The 24,230-nt window shown below is 41.0% G+C and overlaps 2 protein-coding genes across 2 annotated transcripts; both read right to left on the bottom strand.

Annotated features, from left to right (window-relative positions):
• Positions 1 to 1,222: 1,222 nt before the first annotated feature.
• LOC139725664 (uncharacterized) lies at positions 1,223 to 12,001 on the bottom strand. The gene is made up of 6 exons (XM_071636755.1): positions 11,998 to 12,001; positions 9,907 to 10,229; positions 8,638 to 9,161; positions 4,530 to 4,668; positions 2,871 to 3,904; positions 1,223 to 1,247 (listed from the first exon to the last, which is right to left on the bottom strand). Exons 1-6 carry the CDS (start codon positions 11,999 to 12,001, stop codon positions 1,223 to 1,225), a joined length of 2,049 nt encoding a protein of 682 aa, XP_071492856.1.
• A 6,171-nt stretch (positions 12,002 to 18,172) lies between these two features.
• Positions 18,173 to 22,375, bottom strand: LOC139725663 (uncharacterized). Its single transcript, XM_071636754.1, has one exon. The coding sequence runs from the start codon at positions 22,373 to 22,375 to the stop codon at positions 18,173 to 18,175; it is 4,203 nt and encodes a 1,400-aa protein (XP_071492855.1).
• Between the last annotated feature and the right edge of the window lie 1,855 nt (positions 22,376 to 24,230).

The raw sequence follows: 24,230 nt of genomic DNA, 5'->3' as shown, positions 1-24,230 counted from the left end.
AAAAAAAATGTATAGTATATCACCATAAAAATGATGTTTTCAAACTTGAAGAAAGTAGCTCAAATCCAACCCAACAAAGAATGTACTGAACGTGAATAGTTTAAAAAATATGAGTTCACTATGAATGATAAATTCAAACACTGAGTTAACAATCAGTCAGGAGAAATGGTTTTCAATGTCAGGTAAAAACTGCAACAAATAGAAAGATACATACATAGTTTTCTGTACTTGTATAATACAGGCTCCATTATACACTGTACCTAACCTGACAAATAATGAAAAACCCAAAAAATAAATTCACTTGATAAAACGTTTGTAAACATGATCATAAACCATAATAATCATGTGAAAATTGGTAGGAATGATAAAATGCTTCCCTATGAATTCCCACAAACCGTGACTAACACGTAGAAAGAGTTCATCTAATCTGTTGAATTTAGAACAAATATGAGGAATGGATTTCTACAACTTTTGATTAACTTTTGATCAACTGGTTGACAAACACAATTTATACAAATAGTGCCTCATAGTGCTCTCTGAAAATGTGTGTTTGATTTTATGTTCAAACACAAAATGTGACCCGCTACAACAGAAGGATCCTAAAGTCACTGACGGCTGAGCCGAGAAAATCTTGTTTGAAGTCACATCATCAAAATTAGTCACAACAATCGGATTTCTGCTTTTGTCATAATTTTGTAGTCTAATGTCTATCATCTGCTGAAATTTTGAAGCTAAATGATCAAAGGAAAGGCAAGAAATCAGCGTTTTTCTGGGCCATGATTTCATGACTTTCAACATAACAGAATGTGTCTGAAGATTTGGATTTACGCGCTGCAGCTAGACTCCACCACTAGCAACGAGGGAATGATCTTATTGGTCAGTGCGTGGCATCCTGATTACTGATTGGCCGCTAGCGCTAAGCTTGAATGAACATCGCGGAGGTCGCTAGGAGCATACCTTCTATTGTCACGTGGTGAAAACTGTCTCGCCTCCCCTTGATCATGAAAGCGTCGGAAGGAGAACTTTGAAGGCGTTTCTCTCGAAACTCTGATTTCCACAACCACTTGACAAGCGCTAATAAAATCATCGATATATCTGCAATCAAGTACTTTTATGAGTTGTGCTATATATGAAATTAAAGTAGAAGAGTAAAGGGAATAATGCCATGCCATTTTCAGAAAATTGTCCTCCCCCGACTTTCGGATCCTTTTGTTGCAGTGGGTCACAAATGTCCCTTGGCCCAGTTCCTATAGGAACATGGTCAGATGGTTGCAATTATGAAACAGCTAATCAGTATGCTTCTCATAGTAAACATAGTAACCTTGAACTTGATTGCAGAGGGAGATGGTTTTCTCTTCTTTTTTTTTTACTTCTGAGTTGTGATTTTCCACTCTGATCCTTTTATCAAATTCATCAAACTGCTGACTGCAATTTGACTAGCCTGTACCATGATAATTTCAACATTCACATCTTGATGTACAGTATTTCAGTTCTGAACCATTTTTTTTTCCTTGTTGGTGGCAAGCATAGTGTACTGATGGTTAAAGATCTATACAACATATAGTGGACACACGGAGTGAAATTGTTTGCACTAACAGTTAAATGCTTCTCAATAGATTGCCTTTGATAGTCAGTTTGACGCAGATCAATACGAAAGGGCAATGAGATGTAATAGTTAACAACCATGCAAGAATGGCAAAAATGTTCAAATTTCAGTTTAAAAAATTTCACAGTTGTCTCTATAGGATTATAAATATTGCAACATTTCCATAGACCTTCTATTCCCTGCAAGAATTGAATAAATATGACTGCTGGTTAGTCTAACCATAAATTAGAATACACGTATGACTGCTCCACACAGCTTACTGGAATTCTTTCCCATGTCATGCAAAATATCTGACGTAACTATGTGACCTTTCACTTTGACTATCGACCACAAATCGACCTTTAACCCTCTCTGCACAAGAGAAATATCTGTCAAGACATTTCTACCCATTACCACATCTAACATTTATTAAACTTAAATAGAAAACAATGGGATTTTTAGTCAGAAAATGATATTTGAGCTGAATTTTTGACCTTTCACCACTGTTTCATACCACAGGCAACTAATCATTCACATTTCTATCCTTTTTACCAGATAATATAATTATAAATGGACATTCCTAAATCAAGGTGCAGTGATCTTTCACCACGACCTTTGACCCACCACCACTATCCTGCCAATACCATTAATAATTTTAAATTCATTCAAACCCTGTCCACCAACTTACATCACCACTGACTGGAAATGATCTTGCTTTGGCAAAGTAAATGTGACCTTTGACCTTAACCTTTGACATAAATCTATTTGTATTATCTTATTACCACACAGTACAAGTGCATTTCATCTCAAAGCTGCATACTAGTGACCTTTGACCCAGAGAGATTTTGCCCCAAATCTTATCAGCACATCTTCATCTCATGCACTAGATCTGGGCAATGCACTGCATAAATCTGTTAAGTGGTTTTTCTTAAATCTCAGTACCAAGATGCGAGACAAAGAGATGACCTGAAAACTAAATGATTGTGGCACCATTCGTGGCTAAAGCATGAATGAAAATTGTGGCCTTTTTCTGGATTCGGACAGCACCATGAATGCGAAATACATTGCAGCTAAAAAGATGATATGATAATTATCTATAATGAAGCAAACACTGACATTTTAAAGTTTACTTCTTACTCCCGGCTGGGCAGCGTGTGCACGTTGATCACTCTTTTCTTTCTTCAAGACCTCAGTAACTTCTTCTAGCACATTACATATCTGTTCAAGATAGTGGAATGAGACGTTCTTGTGAACTGGGAGATATACTACATGGTCAATAATATACCTTGCTTCACTTGGATACTTCCCTTCCGGAGCAGCCAAACTGCTTTTTCCCTCTGGCTTGTCGGCCTCATGGCATCCTCCAGAGTGAAGGTCATCACTGGATTCTTGGAAGCATCCAGAAGGCTGGGACTGGGAGGATGGTTGCTTTGAGCTGGAAGTCAGGGTGGGTACAGGAGTACCACTACAGCAATCTGGCTTGACAAGACAAGGATAATGTTGGCTACTGCCAATTCTACCAGGAGGGGAGAGGCGTCGGGATCCCTGCGCTGTGAAATTATCAGAAGGGGGTGCAGACAGAGGATGTGAGACGGTGAAGGCACTAGGGTGGGAGAGACGTCTCTCTGTGTTCCTCGGCAAAGATGACCCTGGTGCAGAAACGCCATCCTTGAAAGACTTGTCTGATTGCTTGGGAGGTGGACCTTGAGGCTGTGTGTGAACAGAGTGACAAGTGTGGTCCTCGGATGCTTGTGAATTTGACACTTGGCAGGAACGAGAAGAGAAATACTGCCCTCGGGGTATTAACTCAGCTGCAGAGTCAGAAATGCTGGAAGACAGAGAGTCTAATGGACCAACTCCATCCATATTTCTTTGCCCCTCTGCTTGCTGCCCCACCCTTCCGGCCACAACCACTCTGGTGTTTTCCTCCTCCTCCTCCTCCTCTGCAGAACAGGATGCCTGTGTTTTATTGCTAATAACCTTACCACGAAATGCTACATCGCTTGCCACGATGCGGCCATTGCAACGTGGAGTGCTGCCCATGTGTGAACTACCAGCATTATTTCTTGGGCTAAGTTGGACTGTCGACTGGCTCTTGTTCTCCCAACCAGAACTATCAGAAGGCATCTTCTGACTGGAAGACTCTCCATGATGGGCTTGGTCCCAGCTAACTCCCTCACTGTGTGTATGGGGCGCTGCCAGCCGCGGATCGGGTCCTAGAGAAGGAGGATCGAATTCGACCAAATTGAGCTGTGTCGCACCCCTGTAAGCATCCACACCCCGGGCATTCAGCTCACGGACAACTCTCTCGGGGTCGCTCTGGGAGAAAACAAATATCACCAGATCAGCATCACTGGTACAGGACAAGCAGCTACATGAATTTCAGATTAATTAAGATATTCTCTTTTCAGAATTGCCTTGCTTGAATCTCAGAATTCATTCAAAATTTCCAACATCAGTCTCATTGATCTTTATCAGTCTAGATATGGACTTCTTCAAAACAGAACTAAAGAAACCCCAGACTTACGAAGCTGTTGAAATACACAGGTAATTGTAAAATCACAATATTTCAAACATCACATTATATTTTCTATGCCAAAAGAAGATTGGAATAAACCTAAAACTTTCCCATCTTTTTCTCACACTTCGATTGGAGCAGATAAACCCTTTATGTGTCCAGGCACGAATCTACAACTCAATGGGATGTTTATAGCAGTATTCAGTTAATCTATAAAGCTTTGCCTAATTATAAGTTAGGGAATAGGCACCTATACAGGAAGGCTATGGGGACACAACAAGGATTAAACAGGATTAGGTAATTGCTATTCATATCAATCAGTTGAGAACTGACTGATTTTGCTACAACAAGCATTTCTCATAAACATTTGCCCGAGTATACTTGGGACTCGTCCTCAACAGGTGAAAGATATGATTCAGTACTTACAACAAGAACTGGAAACAGCCAGTAATTTCGTGTCTTGGCCTTTAGTCCCAGCTGTTTGACTTCCTGCGGCAGGCGCTCTGACACAAACTCTGCCTTGATGTTGCCAAGCATGAATGAATTTGTGTCAAAGTGAAGCAATCTGTTCATGGGCAGAGAGAGAGAATAATGGTTTCAGTTCTTCATTTCAGTCATCACCCCACATGACCAAAAATGCCAACTTCTTGAAATTAACTCCTTATGTGTCATGGTGGAAACCCCCTGTGTGCCACGTTATTCTGAGACACCAACATAGTCATACATAAGAAGACATTCCATTCTTCAAATCTATGCAACTTCTACAGATTTCTATTGAGCTGGACATGAAGTGAGCTTTGACATAAATTATACATCAAATCTATGATTTTTTTTTCTTTCAAATGACTAGTAGCTACATTACTGCAAGCATAACTTCTGCACACAAAACAGTGGCAGAATCTTAGAATTAACACGCAAATCCAGTAGGGCACACTGATTGCTAGTCAATCACCACACACAATGCAAGCTATATGTGAGAGGAACGAAATCGCGAGAAACGCTTTCATTGTACTGTGGCATTCGGGGATTTATCAATCGGTTTGGGCGGGTTTCTGCGTTTGAGCAGAATATGCGAAGTTGGCATGCCGTCGACTGAGTCGGACGTGCTAACGTGGCACATTAAGAGTTAAGGAAAATCAGATTTCCATGAAATCTTGACACCACCATTAGCCCATTGACTCTAGGCCAGTGACATGTCAGAAAAAAACGTTTCCCTGATTAGAACGGGCAAGTGAAATGCTGCTAATTCATCAACATTGATGAGAAAATTGTAAAGCATTCACATATTATCAGCCCGTCTAGGGTCGTTGTTCAACGTTTTTGCAGGGGTTGCAGGAATTTACTCTTTATGTGCCATGTTCGCACGTCCCACTCAGTCGACGGCGTGCTAACTTCGCATATTCCGCTCAAACGCACTAATCAGCTTAAACCGATCGATAAATCGCTTTATCCCACAGTACAATGAAAGCTTTTCTCACGCTTTTGTTCCTTTTATACAGCTTGCATTCTATGTGGTGATTGGCTAGCAAGCGGTGTTCCCAACTAAATTTGCGTGTAAATTCTGAGTTTCTCTGACAGTTTCATGTGCAAAAGTCATGCCTTTACAGTAATGTAGCAACTGGACATTAAAAAAATAAATAGAAATAAATTTGTCATACAATTTATATCAAAGCAAAGCTTGGCATTTCTCTTCAACTTTTCTCACTATTATGTCCAGCTTAACATAAATTTGTAGAAGTTATATCGATTGGAAAAACAGAATTCTCTCTCAAAGAATGACTTCCTTCGGGTCTCAGAATAACATGGCACACAGGGGGTTTCCACCATGGCAAATAAAGAGTTAAGTGGTACATCTTTCTATACGATGACATGGTTTTAGCAGTTTTCTGCAGTTAACATTGGCTTCATTTTTTTTTTTTTCAGTTGAAATTTGAAAAGCTGTACTTTCAAGATGCAATATCATAATCGTATTTTACTCTGTTTATCATACTACCTGTAAATACTATAAAATTGTATTGTTGCCATCTCTGCACAACAAATAGTTTTAACTTTTCTGTATTTTACCGTTGATTACAGGCACCTCATGAGTCCTTTGCAAAGAAATACAAGGACTTGAAAATCTTACAGGGGTAAAGTTTTGGTCAAGCAGATACCATATGTTGAAGATGATAAACATTAACCAAGATGTCTACTAGTACCATGTCATGGTCACAGAGAGAGAGAGAGAGAGAGAGAGAGAGGATGCCTGATGCATACCTCTACTGTTGTTTTGACTGTAACTTGGTGATTTTACTTTTTACAAAATTGGGTCATTTCCTTCAAATAGTATATATTTCTGTATGACTGCACACTTTCTCAACTAGTCAGTTCTTGCTCTTTATGAAAAAAAATATATAAATGGGTCCCTATTGAAAAATAATTTGCCCCAGACAAAACTGAGCTCAATTTAGGCAATATTATAAACAGTTATATCACATGTACATACTATGCTAACAAAAGAAAAAAGTCTATTCCCCCTCCCCCCCCCCCCCCAAAAAAAAGGAGAAGAAATATTTGTATACACTGAAAAATAAAATGATCTGCTTTACTTGACTGTGACATCTGTGGAATATGACTGGAATCCAAATCAATAAATCAAAAACGACGAACCCTGAGTACATACTGTCAGATTGGATGGACGTTTGAAAGGGGAACAAATAGATAGGTGGACTTTTTTTTTTTTCAATTCGTTTATTCATTTCTACGATAAAAAACAAACAAACATGCAATGCATACATACATAAATACAAAGCATACAATAATTGATTAGAATGTATAACACAATAAATATATAACAAATTAACAGAATAACGCGCTTAGATATTTAACTGAGGAATACAGCCTTTGGTTAACTAAAGTGTGAAATGAAAAAAGAGAACTTGGAGGAAAGCTTCAGAAGCCTGTGAGGAAATAAGTTCTCTTAAACCTTCTAATGAGGTATTTTACCGGCATATGTTACAAGTCAGATTAATGAGGAAACACACAAAAACACACACACGCGCACACACACAAAGAATACATTTAAGGTATATAGATACAAAATGAGAGAGATCAACTTTTCATAAATGATTCAATAATTCAATAATAATGACCTTTTGAGGGACTTTTTAAACAATCTTAATGTTTGACATGACTTAATGTTATTTGGTAATGAGTTCCAGATGACAGGAAAGCTAAATCTGACAGATCTTTGAATAAAGTGGAGTTAACTAAATAAAAGTGGACTATGAAATATATTTTGCCATAGGCAGATTTACAGAAATACAAACCACAGGACATTACATTGCTGTGATGGACTGGACTGCAGTCTGAGCACCTTGTTATTTCCACATGATATAAATGGCAGAAATTTAGAAATGATGCTTTTGGGTCTGTAGAGAAATGTGTCCTTTCTCAGCTGCTTTTAGTGAGACTTAATTAGACATCATAAGAAAGACTGCACAAACAGAAAAGTGAGAGAAAGAGAAAAAAAAAAGTCCATCCCCCTAGAAATCAGTTTGATTTCACTATTGAATTTCACATCTAATTTCTGATATTCAACCTTGATGTTTCTTTCACGCAAGCCCGTAATCAAGCAGGAGGCAGTGTACATTGATTGGGTGCCTCATTTGCTCATCCTTGTGTAACGTCAGTCTCCAACTCATATGTCAGAGAAACTATCCAAATGTGACCCGCTACAACAAAAGGATCCTAAAATTCGCTGATGGTTGAGCCGAGAAAAATCGAGTGTGAAGTCACACCGTTTAAACTGGTCAAAACAATCAAATTTCTGTTTTTGGCATAATTTTAGAGTCTAATGTCTTGTCTATCATCTGCCGAAATTTCGCAGCTAAATGATCAGAGGAAATGCAAGAAATCAGAGTTTTTCTTGGCCATGATTTTCCGACTTTCAACGTAACAGAAATGTGTTCGAAGATTTGGATTTAGCCCCGCAGCTAGACTCCGCCCCTAGCAACGAGGGAGTGATCTTATTGGTCAGTGCGTGGCATCCTGATTACTGACTGGCCATGCGTAGACTGCTGGCGCTAAGCTTCAATGAACATCGCGGAGGTCGCTAGGAGCACATCTTCTATTGTAAAGTGGTGAAAATTGTCTCGCCTCCCTTTGATCATGATAGCGTCAGAAGGAAAACTTTGAAGTTGTTTTTCTCAAAACTCTGATTTCCACAACCACTTGACATGCGCTAATAAAATCATTGATACAAAAAAATACTCAACCCAGTATTTTCATGAGTTGTGCTACATATGAAATACAGGAGAAGATTAAGGGAATAATGTCATGTCATTTTCAGAAAATTGTCCTCCTCCAACTTTTGGATACTTTTGTTGTAGTGGGTCACAAATTCTCCTCACAAATCATTGTTAATAACATAAATATGGCTGGTAATAATGGGCTTATTACAACTAGTACCTGGTACACACTTCAAATGAGTTTAGAGCTTTTGATAGTTGTTGTATGATCATCAATACAAAGTATGGCTATACAGTCAACTCACTTTCTGTACATCATATAAAGCAGAGTGACATTGGGTTTCATCCTAATGCTGTCGATGAAGTTGGTGGGGAACCCTCGGATGTGCTTGATGATGATCTCCCTGTGGTCCAAACCGAGGCTGCTCAGGAACTGGGTCAGAAACCTGGTGAGAGTGGGCGAGTTGACGATCGTCATCACCGCAGAGTACTTTAGCACCTTACTCAGGTAGACACTACGAGATTGAACAGGGTAGGAGTGGTAGAGTGTACGCATCTTCTCCCGGAGGGCGGGGTCTCTCACCACGGCGATGGCACCCCCGAAGGCTGTGCACGTCTTGATGATGCCGAAGCTGAAGAAAGTGACGTCAGCTCCGGGATGACCATGATTCTGCGTCCCGCTGAAGCTCTCCGCACAGTCTTCCAAGATGGTCAGCTTGTGTTGCCTAGCAACCTGGATAAGGGTGTCTATGTCTCCCAAATGTCCGTAGATATGAGCGACCAAGATAGCAACCGTCTTTGGGTTGATGAGTGAGGCAAGATATTCAACCTAACATAGAAAATCAAGAGAAAAATATGCTTTTGACACTAATAAACCAGAGCATATAGCGTATACGTCTTTGCACTGGTTGTCTGTGACAATCCCAAAGCTTGTCTGAAGCTCCCTAAAGGACTGCCTGATAAAAAAAAACAACATGAAAATGTAGACAAGATTTATTTCATTTGAAGTGTGAAGTGTGAGCATGGTAAAGCCTTTTGTGCTGAAAATCTTTTTTTCTTCCTTTCTTTCATCTGAAGAAACCCGAAAGTGGCAACATAAGTTCTGCTGAAGATCTCTCTTTTTTTTTTTTTTTTTGCTTGTCAGCTCAAGAAACCCGGAAGTGGCACCACAAGTTGCACTGAGGGCCTTTTTCAAAAATCTTGTTAGCTGATGAAATCCGGAAAAGAGCCCATCACTTTTGAAAACCTGGCACTTGCGGGGCTGACAACTAGAACACGAGAACCGTAGATTATGAAATGACCCATGAACTTTCAATCTATCACATCATGAAGCAACATTCAGGTGGTCTCATCTGTATAATCACAATAATTGCGCTCTATCAACAAAAAAAAAAAAAAGAGGCACCAAGGAACCCAACATTTAGCTAGACGTTTCATCCTTTTGTGACTAATGCCAATGAAAAGAAATACACGCACTGTCATTCACACACAAACAAAAACAGAAACACACACACACACACACACATACACACACACACACACACACACACACACACATAAATACTTGGCATTACCTTTGGAGCTAGAGTCTCGGCATTGATATCCAGTGGGACAACCTTGAGTCCATGATGCCTGGCGATTACAGTCATCTGGGGGATGTTGATGGCACTGAAGATGATCTCGGAGCCAGGGGGGTACCGCTTCGCGGATAGGAAGACATCGAAGGCAGTGCGGACCGACAGGCATGGTAGGATCGGGTAGGGCGCTGGGTGGTTTCGGTTCCACAGCCGCTCCAACTTGTATTCCAGCAGACTCCTGCGGTGGTCCGGTTCCAGGGAGAATGTAATGGAAGCGAGGGAGTCGGCCCAAGAGGCATCTAAGAATTGAAAAAGAATTGCTTCAGTGTGAATTCCATCAGCAGTGATGATTTGACAAATGAGAATTCAGAATGCTTATCACCATGTCATCAATGCCTCATACTTCATCACAAACCCATATATTGAAGATTTTGACAATTGAGCTGGTTAAAATTGTAAGTTTCACACACATTAATATCACAAACAAGTTGAAACGCCATGATGTTCTTGCATGCATCATCAAACCCACATTTCCCATTAGTTTTAATGACAAATTTTATTTGATTAATTTGTAAATAAAATGCTAATTATGTTCAAATGCACAAAAAACACATAGCAGCATATTTCACTACAAAAAGAAAAAATAGATACAAAAATAAATTTCTGTAATGAAATGTCAGTAATGAAAAGAGAAAATATTGGGAACATAGTTGTTTCCTTGATTGCTGTCCAGGGTTCATGTGCATGATAGACTGTGAATCATAAATGCATCAATATTATTCCTTATGCTCCACAATGCAGCCATTGTATTAGCCTTAGAGGGCAGTGCCATTTGTGTACTGTAAATATTCGTGGCACGAAATTACGGTCAATTGGAGCCGACGGCTTTTTTTGTGGCATGAAATTTATGCGAATTGCCACTGGCGTTCAATGCATATCTAATACATTTTAGTTAGTGTAGACAAGAAATTTCATGTGCATTTCAATTTTGTGAATCTTGGCACTCACAAAATTCGCGAAATTAAAATGCACGCGAACATTCCTCATTTTACAGTAGTGGGCCAAAGCTCTGGCTAGGCTGTCCTCAGCATGTGACCATACTATGTAACACTTTGCATACAAATTCCTTTGATAGATACTACGTGTATGAGCTACTGTAAAAAAAAAGAATCCATTATGCAAAATAGTTTATATTGCATGGTTATCAAAAGCTTCAAAAAACATATTTAACTACATTTTGTTATCCATGTCTTCAAATAATCATTGTCCTTCAGTATTAAAAGACAAAGTTTACACATAGTTTCTATCTGGTATAAAAGTCTCAGGACACACGTGTCCAGTTTAAGTAAAGTCTTGTCCCATCAAAGCCATAGAAAAACAACATGCCTAAATGTTGCCACAATATTGCCTGTTCAAAGGAGTACAATTTGTATCTTGATCAAACAATAGCAACTGTGTACATGTAGACATTTAGACTCCTGATAATGCAAATCACTGTACTTCAATCTCACCCCCCCCCCAAAAAAAAAAAAAAATAAAAACAGTCTCAGCAAAGAATAACAAGGTAAAAAGTAATATGACTCTATGATCTTTGACAGAATCCAGACGGTGGAAGCGTGCATCAGTCTACCTCTTGAGATCCTATCGTCTTTTATTTTTGAATTGATCTTGCTGTGTGCAGCCAAGGAGAAGTGGTGTACTTGTGCTTAAATTTCTCACTGGACAACACTAGAACAAATAGTACCAGTAGATGGCTAATGATCTTCTGCTGGCTTAAACAAAAACCCAAAAAACATATTGTGAGTACTTTTTTCCAAAGCACAGCACCACCTGGTGTGATTGTCTTGCATCCACTCAAGGACATATCAATTGTGGAAGAAAATCTGGGTCAGTGAACAACGTTTACAAGACTACTTGACATCTATAGAGCAAAAGCAGTCACTGTGTGCAGTTCCTTGAGTGTCCTTGTATTAGAATACAAAACTGGAGTCATACACTGAAACTTTCTTTAAATTTAGGTCAAATTTTGGAAGAAAAAATTGTAAGCTTTATTTAAAATTCAATAAGTACAGGATTTGTACAACTTACACATTCCTACACTGTACGAGCAGTTCTCGGAGTGTCCTTGTAACAGAATACAAAACTGGAGTCACATTATGAAACTTTCTATAAGTTTAGGTCAAATTTTGGAAGAAGAAATTCTCAGCTTTAAAATGAGTATAGCACTCAGACAACTTAGACATTCCTATTAACAAGTTGAAATGCTATAAAGGATAGACTATCAACCCTCCACAGACTGACTCACACACAACCACATGCACTTCTACAGGATTTAACGCTCTGTAGTTAAAGGGGGTATCAGATAATCCTGAACTTTGGCAATCCACTGACAGCACACTACATTTTGTGATAATTTCGAAATATTCATACTATAAAGATGAATTGTACATATTTCAAGTATATTTTATCATTTTCCAAGGGTGGAAACTGAGAATTAACATAGAAAACAAATTCGACAGATGTAAAAAGATTCATTTTCTTTACTGATACACGAATAGGGAATGGTTAGGAGTGCAATGGTACAATAGAGGTTAAAGGGCCATGCAATGGAACAAAATTGAGTTTAACACAGAAGTCAATGGAAACTTGTGATGTCAGCTGTGTAATATCCATTTTTCTTCACACAAATTGCATGGCCGACAGTGTGCAACAGTATACAAATGACGCACAGGTCTGAGTGCGTCAGTCGGAATTGTGTGCATAAGGTAACTATGGAATGCTTAACCTACGAGGCGAAGCCGAGTGGGTTTAGGCTAAATTCCATAGTTACCGCATGCACACTATATTCCGACTGACGCACGAAAAGACATGTGCGTCATCTGATTTATAGAATGGGTAATTTTCTTGTCAAAAACTCATTTTTCTATCGTGTTACCCGATGACAAAATTACTGGATGCATTTCCTTTTGGCTTGCCGTAAACAAGCATGCATCAGTTTTTACTGGACGCACGGCCAGCCATGCATCAGTATTTACTGGACGCATGGCCAACCCGAGTGCGCGAACGCTTGCTTAGTGCGCAAACCTTTGTTACAAGTATGCGTACTCTTGCTACAAGTGCGCGATAACATGTTTACCACACGGTGACTCAGCGTACGTAGCGTGCGGCCAGTAAAAATCAACACATAGCTCTTGACCAATCAGATCGCAGGATTCTCGCTACCCATTCTATAATACATTTAACTGCATGTCACGTAATGGGCAACCAACCAATCCGATGGATACATATTCTTATTTACAACTTTAAAACAGATTGTCTGACTTCCCTCAAACTGTACTAATGTGTGTATTAAATTGTAAATGTTCCTACAGTATTTGTGAATCCATGTGCATGTTAATTCCACGTGCATTCCCCTTAAACATTGCAATTAATCATTTCTCATGGAAAAGGGCACAAAATCAAAATAGTTCCTACAGCAAAAATGTTTGTTCAAAGGTGGTATTAATGTGAAAACAAGACATTATATGTCTTGATTTGTTGAACATTTCTGGAAAAAAGATGATATATCTATATCTTTAATGATGGATGACTTATGTCACTATGTTGTGTCTCTTCAGTTTTCTTGTTTGCAGTGGGCACCATATGGTGAAACACATCATCCATAAAAAAGAGAGCAATTTTGAAGTCAATATGCACGAGTCTTTAACTTTGAAATTCAATGCCAAAACATCACACAATGACTGTAGCCACAGGGGGAGGGGGGGGGGGGGGGTGGGGGGTGGGGACTTTATAGGGTTTTTGGCATTCAAAAATATTACTGCACTATGCCAATGCCACACCTGCCTATGGATATCATACTGGTAAGGGAGCATAAAGCATAAAAACAACAACAACAGAGTAGTGTGTACTGAATAGCCTTATTTCCAGGAAAGTGGCCATAAATTTGTATACAGCACTGCATGAAAATGACTCCAAACGACTGCTCATGATATCATCTTGGATTCATCAAACCTTTCTTTGTCAAAATAGCCAAACTGACAAAAAACATTCCCATCCCTTCTAAAAAAAAAATAAAAAAAAAGGGCCTTGAGGACTTAGGGAAAAAAAATCAGAGATGAACCGAACAGTTTGCACAAAAGGACTTCATTTTGATGTGCATCCAACACAATTGCTACGTTCCAGCCATAGACTTTCTCATGCCATAGAAAGCCAATCCCTGGAACAAGATATGGAAAAGATGATACCTTTTGAATAATACCCCCCCCCCCCCCCCCCCCCACAAACACAGATTTAACAATTAGAGTACCCAGGGGCACCTCATCATATGAAAAAGGCAATGGCAAAGGAATAGTCTCAAAGCAAACTGCCTAAAACCAATGAACAAAAGCTGTAAAGAGAGTTTACATTAGATTTAGCTGCAGCTCAGTCTTCAACTGACTTGTTCAAAGAATCCCACACTGAACAGGTTTCTTGTCAGATAATGTGGATAAGTTTCAGGAAGTTATTTTCAAGTATTATTTAAATCTATCACTGCATTAACCAGAGGTTTTCTGCTGACTAGAAAAACCTCAAAAACAGAGGACATGTGGTTATTACATAAAGTGCAGTTGATACACAAACATATTTATTCAAATATTTTTTATATCGCTGTCCTGCAGTGATGTCACAAACTAATGTAGTCTTTTCATCACGCAATGGCCTCATCGAAACTTCAAAAAAATAATCATTGTATCTTTTAAGAGATTGTCAAGTTTTCCTTAAACTCACGCTGATGTGTTCGGTGTTGATATTGCTGCATTCATGGATATGATTCTATCTGGACATCATTCCCCTTTAAAGGTACATGGTTCCGGTGTTTTAGTCAAATGCGTACGCGGGCGCATGGCGCAAGTTTCCTATAGAGACCTACACTATCGACTCCTCTTTAGCGCTTACGCTGTGGCCCACTTCCACGAGTCCAAAGAAGTCCGATTCACTGTTGTCAGTGGTCAGATCACAGTTCGGCTCATGATTCGGCTGAGGGGGATAACAGCTTTAGCAAACTTCTTGTGTGATGTCATAATAACAAGCACATAATATGCATGCACCCTTGCATTACTACAGACTGCGCGATGCGCAGAGAATACAACGAAGGCAACGTTACTTAGCAACACCTACGCACTTTACTCTTGATGACAGCTCAACTCTGTAATCTTCGTATCAATGCTAATGGTGATCAGCAGTATCATCAACAGCGCCCTCTACACTACCAGGACTATGCGCCTTTAAATCCACTAGTCCACATCCTCCGTAAAAGAAGATTACTGTAGCAGGTTATGCCGTTAGTGCTACCCAAGTATGCAGGATGGTCAGGCGTCAGCATAGTTCTTTAACTCTTTGTGTACCGGTACCACATTTGCACACACGAGTTGACGGCTTCCCAGCTTCGCATACTGCAACATAAAACACATATTCACACACAAAATGATCGGTACCTCACAGTACTGCCAGAGTTCAGAGAGCTTGCAGTGCATGTGTATTGTGGCGTTTCATCAAGGGATTTCTTTTGTTGTTGTTGTTGTTGCTGTTGTTGTAAATTCTGATTTTTCTGGAAAGGCTGTGTCCTCAAAACAGTCACGTCTCCCTGACCTACAAAATATTGTATACAGATCAATAATCAGGACAAAGATGACAATTTTGCTGTCTGATTTCAGGTTCTGAAAAATGACCATTCGCCCAAAAAAACGGCCATAGCTTTGTCATAAAAATTTACATCACAGCAAAGCTTGCAATTTTTCCCTCAATTTTGCTCACTGTTTTTCTATAGAGTAGAATAAACACATATAAAATATGAAAAGTTATATGGATTTGAAAAACAGAATGTTTTCCAAAAGTGCTCATGCACTGGTCTACAGTCTTGGAATAGTGTAACACACAGAGGGCTTTACTGTGGCACACATACACTACATAGTCAAAGGTAATACATCTGTAGTCCACAGAAGTATTCAAATTCATCTTTCACCACTTGGAATTTGCTATTTATATCGAAGCCTGGTCTACCAAGAAACTTTTCTGGCTGATGCAATTTGCAAGGATAATGGCATTGTCACGTGAGTGACTTTTTTTTTTCTCTCTCTCTGCTACTCTGACACCAAAATAATGGAAATTCAAACTGTTCGTATACAGTTATGTTCGAGTTTAATCTTTCAAATCTTTGCAGCTTTCTCGTTCATAACAATACATTGAGCATAAAATATGATATGAAACAAATCACAAATACATAACTTAGGTTGTCTTGGATGACCTGAACTGGTGATCCCCTCAGCTTGGCTCAGTCGTCATCGATGTCCGATACCCTCGTCGTCGACCTCGGCACAGTCGCTTGGCTTGTCTCTTGGAAGCACCCCTTGACTTGGCCACTCAGCTAGACGCTACCCTATCGGCGGTCCTTTCAGCTCCTCGGCCTTCACTAGTCCCTGCTACCACGCAGACTCATGCCTTGATCTGCGATGCCCGAGCTCAAACGCCGGCGAGCAGGCAAATGGAGATTGAGCTCCGTTCCAAAGTTCGGATCATAACTGTCCGAGTTCAGTTTTATCGGCAGCTGGAGCTCGCATCTCACCGACGTAGAAAACCCCCAGAAGAACGACTGCTGCCTCAGCGGAGATCTATGCTGGATGTCTGATCAAAGTATTTCTCCTCGATCCTCTACATTACTGAGCTTTTTATTAGCTTCCCTAACCATAGAGATTAACACTAAAGTCCCTTACACTCCCATACACTTGCTTTTTCATGCCTTTTCTACACAAAAAGGATCATCCAATCATCATGCTTAAATATAGCCCTATTGAAACTCTACACAATATGTCTAGCCATCGTCTAGACTGCTGTTACATAACATCTTTACTCATGAACTTGTGAACAATAAACTACAACCAACACCCTAGTGACACTGACATAGCTGAGTCTCGACTGAGCTAGAGAACATTCCTAGCCACCGCCTGGATGGGAGCTATTACATAACATCTCTATTCACTCAATTTCTATAGTCTGAGTTAATACATAATATTACAAACCGGGGGTGCTGTTGCCATGCTATTTCTTTAACTTTTGCTTTGTCTCATTTCATGTGACTGCCCTGTCTGACTTTGACTGATCTAGACATGCTGTTGCTATGCCAGTTTATTCTTTAACTTTTACTTTGTCTCATTTAATATAAATTTCCAGACAGTCAATCTCTTGCAGTTTGACCTAGTGGCTTTCTAGGCCAACTTTAAAGCTCTAAATCTTTTGCAAACTCAAACAAATTCGATTTCACTTCACTGGCAAAATCAAAGATAAATTTCTCTCCTGACAATATCCCCCACCTTAAGATATAATTGGGATATCAAAATTATATCCTACAAGAAATTTATGCAACATACTATTCAATCAACCAACATACTATTCACAGTGTATGTCAATAGGCATGTGTTCAAAAGAGAGACTGATAGACACCAATATCAACAGCATATATACATCATACATTACACTACCCCTTTCTCTTCTGCCATTCTTGTTCTGAAACGAAACAACTTCACAATCATCTCCCAAGCCTTTTAACAACCAACTTTTGCTTTGCTGGTATTCCTAATAAAGACCTTATAGCTTACTTAATACATCATCTTCAAATCCTGCTCGAGTATAAGCTTTAAGTCTTCTATAGCTAAAGCAGAACCATCGAACATGTATACATAAAATCTTCATTGCCTATAATGATACCTTTTAGCAATAATATCTCTACTATCACACATTCTTGCTCAGATATCCTAATATGTTTGTGCGTACTTTGGCTTTCATTTCCCTATACTTCCATGTTGCACAAACCTTACAACAAAATAATATTGTTGCTATTTACATGTTTATCTGGATGAAAATCTACTGAAATGTAATCTTGCTACCTGGTTAACACCTGCTACCTCTTAGTACGCCTAGTGTTCTAATACCTCATATATACTTGAATACGTACACTGTAAGATTTAACCAAGCCTTAAGCATTACTCCCTACTCTTAATCCCTTTACATCTATATTGTAATCGCGATTCGCTGATCCTGTAAGAGAAATAAGAGAGAGAGAGAAAGGCTTTTGTTGCATTTGCACTTACATGAGCATTATTTTGTTCATGACAATTCAACAAAATTAATATGTGTTTCATCATTTATGTTCCTCTCTTTCTTTGAGCTTTACCTCGTCAACATGTAATGGAAAAGCAAGGACCATTACCAACAACAACAATATAAACAGTTATAGTAGTCTACTCATGAGGTCAGCAGCCCTATTTTCAGACCCCTTTATGGACACCAGGCGAAACCTATACTCCTGTAGGCACATACTCCACCTCATGATTCGCTTGTTTGTCGACTTCTTTGTTTGGAGGTACGTGAGGGGTTTGTGGTCAGTGTGGATCTCAAACACTCTCCCAAACAGATAGTAATCAAACTTTCTGACCGCCCAGACAATAGCAAGACATTCTTTTTCTACCGTGGAGTATCTCTGCTCCCTAGGAAGGAGTTTCTTGCTAGCATAGGCCAACGGGAATTCATCCCCATCATGCTCCTGCATGAGTACCGCCCCCAGACCACTGTCAGAAGCATCAACCTTTAACATAAAGGTTTTCTCGAAATCGGGCAACCGCAACACTGGAGGATTTGCAAGACACTCTTTCAGCTTGACAAATGCACTTTCCTCCTCAGGCCCCCACACAACCTCTCCAGGCCTACCTTTGCGAGTCAGGTTAGTAAGGGGTAGGGCTATGTCTGCATAATTGGGTATGTAGTCTCTGTAGTAGCCACAGAGTCCTAGGAAAGACCTAACTTGCCTCTTCGTCTTGGGCCTTGGAGCTTTGCGCACTTTGTCTGTGAGCCTATCGCTAGTGTGAATCACGCCTTCTCCTAATGTGTGTCCTAGGAATTCTATGGTACTCGAACCTACGGTGCATTTGGATGGCCTAGCTGCCAGATTGGCATCGCGCAGTCTATGCAAGACTTCATCTAGAACCTCCACATGCTCTTGCCAAGTGTCCGTGTGAATCAGAATATCATCGATGTAATTCACAACATTCGACATTCCATCTAGTACCTTCCTCATCATTCTAGTGAATTGAGCACTGGCTGTCACAAGCCCAAACGGCATGTACTTGAATTGGTATTGTCCCTTAGGCGTTATGAAAGCTGTCTTTGCTTTATCTTCATTCCTCATTGGGATCTGCCAATACCCTTTTGTCAAGTCTAGTTTTGTGAAGTACCTACTGTCGGCTAACGACGCAAATAGCTCCTGAGGATTGGGCATGGGCTCTGGATCAAAGACTGTGACCTTATTCAATCGCCTGAAATCTACACAAAACCGATTAGAGCCGTCCGGCTTCTTGACTATCACAATGGGATGACCGTATGGAGAGTTAGAAGGCTCGATTACTCCTAACTTCAACATGGAATCAACTTCCTTGCTAATTTCCTCTTCCATAGCCTGAGGTACCCTATGAGGCGGAGATCGCACTGGTTGATCAGTCGTCAACGAGATTTCACATTCAGATATGGTTGTCTTCTTCGGGATATCGGTGAATACATCCTGATATTCACAGAGGATCTTTTGCACCTGGGTCCTCTCACTATCCTTTAAGACTGGATCTACTGTTACCATGTCAACGAACTCCATCTGTACTACGCTAGGCATACTGGGCATCTCCCTATTCCAATCAGGGCTAGCCTCTGCCACATCTTCCTCGTCAGCCATGACCTCAACAACTTCCTCATTGCCTTCGACTCTCTCAACCTCAAAGCAACTGGCCACTGGTACCTCTTCACGTCGACTATAGTACCTCTTCAACAAATTGATGTGATATGTTTTGGCAACACCATCAACATCGACCACATAGTCATAGTCAAACTTGACCCCTGCTACCTTGTAAGGACCTCGCCACTTTACCAGCAGCTTGTTGTGCTCGGTTGGCAACAGAATGAGCACGTCATCCCCTACATTCAGCTTCCTAGGCCTAGCCTTTCTGTCATAATACCCTTTGTACCTTTTTGCAGAGTACTTCAGTGTATCTTGTGCAAGTTGCCATGACTTGACCAGCCGGTCTCTCAACTCTATCACATACTCGTACTCGCTCTTGGGCTCTGGATCTAGTTTCTCCGCTGTCCACAGTTCTCTTAGCACATCCAAAGGCCCCCGAACATGTCTCCCATACAACAACTCGAACGGAGAAAACCCCAGGCTCGAACTCGGTGCTTCTCGCAAAGCAAACAACAACGCCGGAAGATACCTATCCCACTGACGTGGCTCCTCGGAACACAACCGCTTCAGAGCTGATTTCACCACAGCGTTGTATCGTTCTACGAGGCCGTTGCACATAGGATGGTAGCAAGAACTTGTTAACTGTCCTATCGACAGCAACCTACACACCTCACGCATCAAATCAGACACAAACTGTGTCCCTAGATCCGACATCACTTCAGTCGGAATCCCAACCCGGCTGTATACCGAAACTAACGCCTCAGCTACGTCAACAGTTGATATTGATTTCAACGGTATCGCCTCCACATACCTAGTCGCATAATCTACAATGGTCAGGATATGAGTGTGTTTGCGAGCAGACGGCATGAATGGACCAAGAAGATCTATTGCAATGCGTTGAAACGGGACACCAATGAGGGGGACCCTACCAAGGGTAGTCTTGGGCACCCTACCTTTGTCAATAGTCCTTTGGCATACGTCACATGACCTACAGAAATTAGCCACGTCTTCCGACATCCCAGGCCAACAGAACTGAGTCTGAATCTTAGACAAAGTATTGTTGATACCCAAGTGTCCACCTAAGAGTGAGTCATGTGCGCCTCGCATTATCTCGTTCCTACGAGGCTTAGGCACTACGAGCAATTTAGGACCTATGCCCTGATTACTTTCATCCTTTTTCTGCCTAAGTAGAAACCCCTGTTCACACACAAACTTGTACTTGGAATTATCAACCTGTCCTATTTTCTGCCATAGAGGGCGCAATGACTCATCATCTTTCTGTTCCCTTAGAAATTCACTCGACCGCACATTATCAACAGGATCTGCAACAGTCAAACCTTTACTAGGCCTCGAATCCTTCACCTTTTGTGCACGAGTTTGAACAGCCATCCCAGTATCATCCAGTTCACCCGGGAATGCGACCTCGACGTCCTGTTCTACACCATCATTTGAACTTTCTAGACCCACATCCGGGGTTATGACCTCTACATCCGGGTCAGACACAACACTCTTTGGGACCCAATGTAGATTGGGGTCACTCGGTTCACGAGCCCCTTCTACATTCCCGATAACTACCTCACTCAAACAATCAGGCATGCACACGGCTTCAACTTCCCCTTCAAAATATGGCGAGTCAACAGCTACCTTAGCCACGGGAAAACGCCTAACCGTACCGTCAATTAACCTCACTGCCTGATGTTGACCTGTTAATTGGTCATTTCTAACCAATTTCTCTTTCACCACGCACGTACTACAACCTGTATCACGCAAAACAGACACGGGTGTATTATCTGGCATCAGTCTTCCAGACACAACCGGCATACGATTCACCATCGCGGCGACATCATTGTATGCCATTCCAACTCTGTCAACCACTTTCATTTTCACATCCTCAAAGTCATCGACCACTCTCTCAATGGGGAAACAACCTGCCGTCGAACCAACAACTCCCGGCTTAGAATCACCCCGAGACACCTCATTCGCCACATTCATGTCTACTTTTGGGGCCGTACCTTCCCCAGCACCCATCAAACCTTGAGCTGATGCAGGCCTAGACAACATGGGACAATCTCTTCTCATGTGATTTGGGTTTCCACACATATAGCAACCTCTGCCCTGAAAAGTCCTATTTCCCATAGTCTTTCCCGCCTTTGACTGAGCATCAGCCGGTTTCTGATACGTACTAGTCCTTTTGACCTGATTTTGTTGGGGCGGTTTGCTTTCCGGCTTTGAATCTGATCGGTTTCTTTCCGATTTCTGTACACCCGAAAATGCATGAGGACCGTGAGCTTCTACATAGATTTCTGCACAATCAACTACCTCGTTGAAATCTTTACATTTTCGTTCCTTGACAAACCTAACTACTTCTCTGGGACAATCTATCAGAAATTGCTCTTGCAAAATCAAATCTTCTAGATCCTTCCTAGTATCCCCAATCTCAGCCTCTTCCACCCAATGATCAAAATACCCCTTCATTCGAGTAGCAAACTGTTTTGGGCGCTCAAACTTCATTGGCTTTGCTGATCTAAAACTCCGCCTATACCCCTCTTCAGTGAGATGATAATATGACATCAACTCATGCTTCACTGTAGCATAACTCTGGCGATCATCAGCACTCATCCGATTCACAACATCTAACGCTTTGCCTGTTAGATTGGAAATCAAATACAACACCCACATGTCTACCGGGATATTCTGACTTTTCATCAACATTTCGAACTTTGTGACATAAGCATCAAACCTATCATGTGCGTCATCAAATCGACCTACTTTCAGCTTTAAGCCAGCTAACTGGGGCCTACCAACATTCGCTGTTCCTTCCTCTATACGCAACTGTGCTAATCTTATTTCATGTTCGCGCGCCATTTCTAGAGCTTCGCGTTCACGCTCAGCTTCGCATTTCTCACGATCAGCTTCACGGGCAGCTTCACGGGCAGCTTTAAGCTCTGCTTCAATTGCCTGGCATCGCTCTGAAACAAAGCTACTCAATTCACCACCACTAAGGCCCATTTCTCTGCCTAATGAAGAGAACTCTCCGATTTGCTCAACACTAGCCATACTGGCTATGTGAATTCCAGACTAAGCAGACGTGTAATTGTACAAAACAGCTGACTAACACCTAGCTATCAAAGTCCAACAAAAGTACTACCTTGTAGCCGGCGTACTTAACAGCAATTCGTATCTCCGAGCGAGCATACAATTGCAAATAACAAACAGCTGAAATTCACTCAACAAGTATTCCACATACCAAACCGCTAGTACCTTGTCAAAAACGTACTGGAATGCAGGCAATGTGAAATGACACGAGTTCACTCAACAAACATTCCACATACCAAGCATGCCTTGTCAATAAGCATACTAGAGCTGTATCTCCCAATGAGCATACAATTGATTTGGGACTGTACAAACCCAATGCAATCTACCAAACATGCCTATTACAGGCAACACCCAAGCAAGGGCGTAACCTTGCAATATAATGACACTCCGCACAGATTCATTCATGCATGCAAACCCCGAGTCTATCACACTGCCTCTAACCGGCAATACCAAGGGCGTAACCTTGAAAAAGGAGTAACACTCCACATAGACTCATGCACACAAACCCGAATCAATCAAACATGCATATAACATGCAACACCAAGGGCGTAACCTTGAAAACGGAGCAACACTCCACACAGATTCAATACCCGAATCCACATCACACATGTGCCTCTAGTAGGCAACACCAAGGGCATAACCTTGGGGAGAAAAACTTCAATCAGACTGTCACGTAAGGCGACATACTCGTACGATTCACACTGGGGTAATGTTTCCGATCAAACATACGAAACGGTTATCATATCGACAATAATAACATGCAATATATGACGGTAATGCGTACGATCGAGCAATGAAACTTCAATCATGAATCAAACACAAACATCGCATTTAAGCCTAAAGCATGTTAAAAGAGTATCTGAATAACTTTTTCCAATCAGGTAGCAGAATCTCGGTGGGACCTCCAAATTGTCACGTGAGTGACTTTTTTTTTTCTCTCTCTCTGCTACTCTGACACCAAAATAATGGAAATTCAAACTGTTCGTATACAGTTATGTTCGAGTTTAATCTTTCAAATCTTTGCAGCTTTCTCGTTCATAACAATACATTGAGCATAAAATATGATATGAAACAAATCACAAATACATAACTTAGGTTGTCTTGGATGACCTGAACTGGTGATCCCCTCAGCTTGGCTCAGTCGTCATCGATGTCCGATACCCTCGTCGTCGACCTCGGCACAGTCGCTTGGCTTGTCTCTTGGAAGCACCCCTTGACTTGGCCACTCAGCTAGACGCTACCCTATCGGCGGTCCTTTCAGCTCCTCGGCCTTCACTAGTCCCTGCTACCACGCAGACTCATGCCTTGATCTGCGATGCCCGAGCTCAAACGCCGGCGAGCAGGCAAATGGAGATTGAGCTCCGTTCCAAAGTTCGGATCATAACTGTCCGAGTTCAGTTTTATCGGCAGCTGGAGCTCGCATCTCACCGACGTAGAAAACCCCCAGAAGAACGACTGCTGCCTCAGCGGA

The sequence above is a fragment of the Diadema antillarum genome, unplaced genomic scaffold, assembly GCF_040938485.1.
Source record: "Diadema antillarum isolate AM-2024a unplaced genomic scaffold, OU_Dant_1.0 seq00000053_RagTag, whole genome shotgun sequence".
Classification (NCBI taxonomy): Eukaryota; Metazoa; Echinodermata; class Echinoidea; order Diadematoida; family Diadematidae; genus Diadema; species Diadema antillarum.
Note: the sequence above shows the minus strand (reverse complement) of the source record. Positions and strands in the feature narration are given on the sequence as shown.

Coding starts and splice junctions, on each gene's coding strand:
- LOC139725664 (XM_071636755.1), bottom strand. Junction 9,162..9,906: donor CCGAGACTCTAGCTCCAAAG/GTAATGCCAAGT, acceptor TTTCTATGTTAG/GTTGAATATCTTGCCTCACT. Junction 3,905..4,529: donor GGCTGTTTCCAGTTCTTGTT/GTAAGTACTGAA, acceptor GTTTTCTCCCAG/AGCGACCCCGAGAGAGTTGT.
- LOC139725663 (XM_071636754.1), bottom strand. CDS start 22,375: ATGTTGATGAAAAGTCAGAATATCCCGGTAGACATGTGGGTGTTGTAT.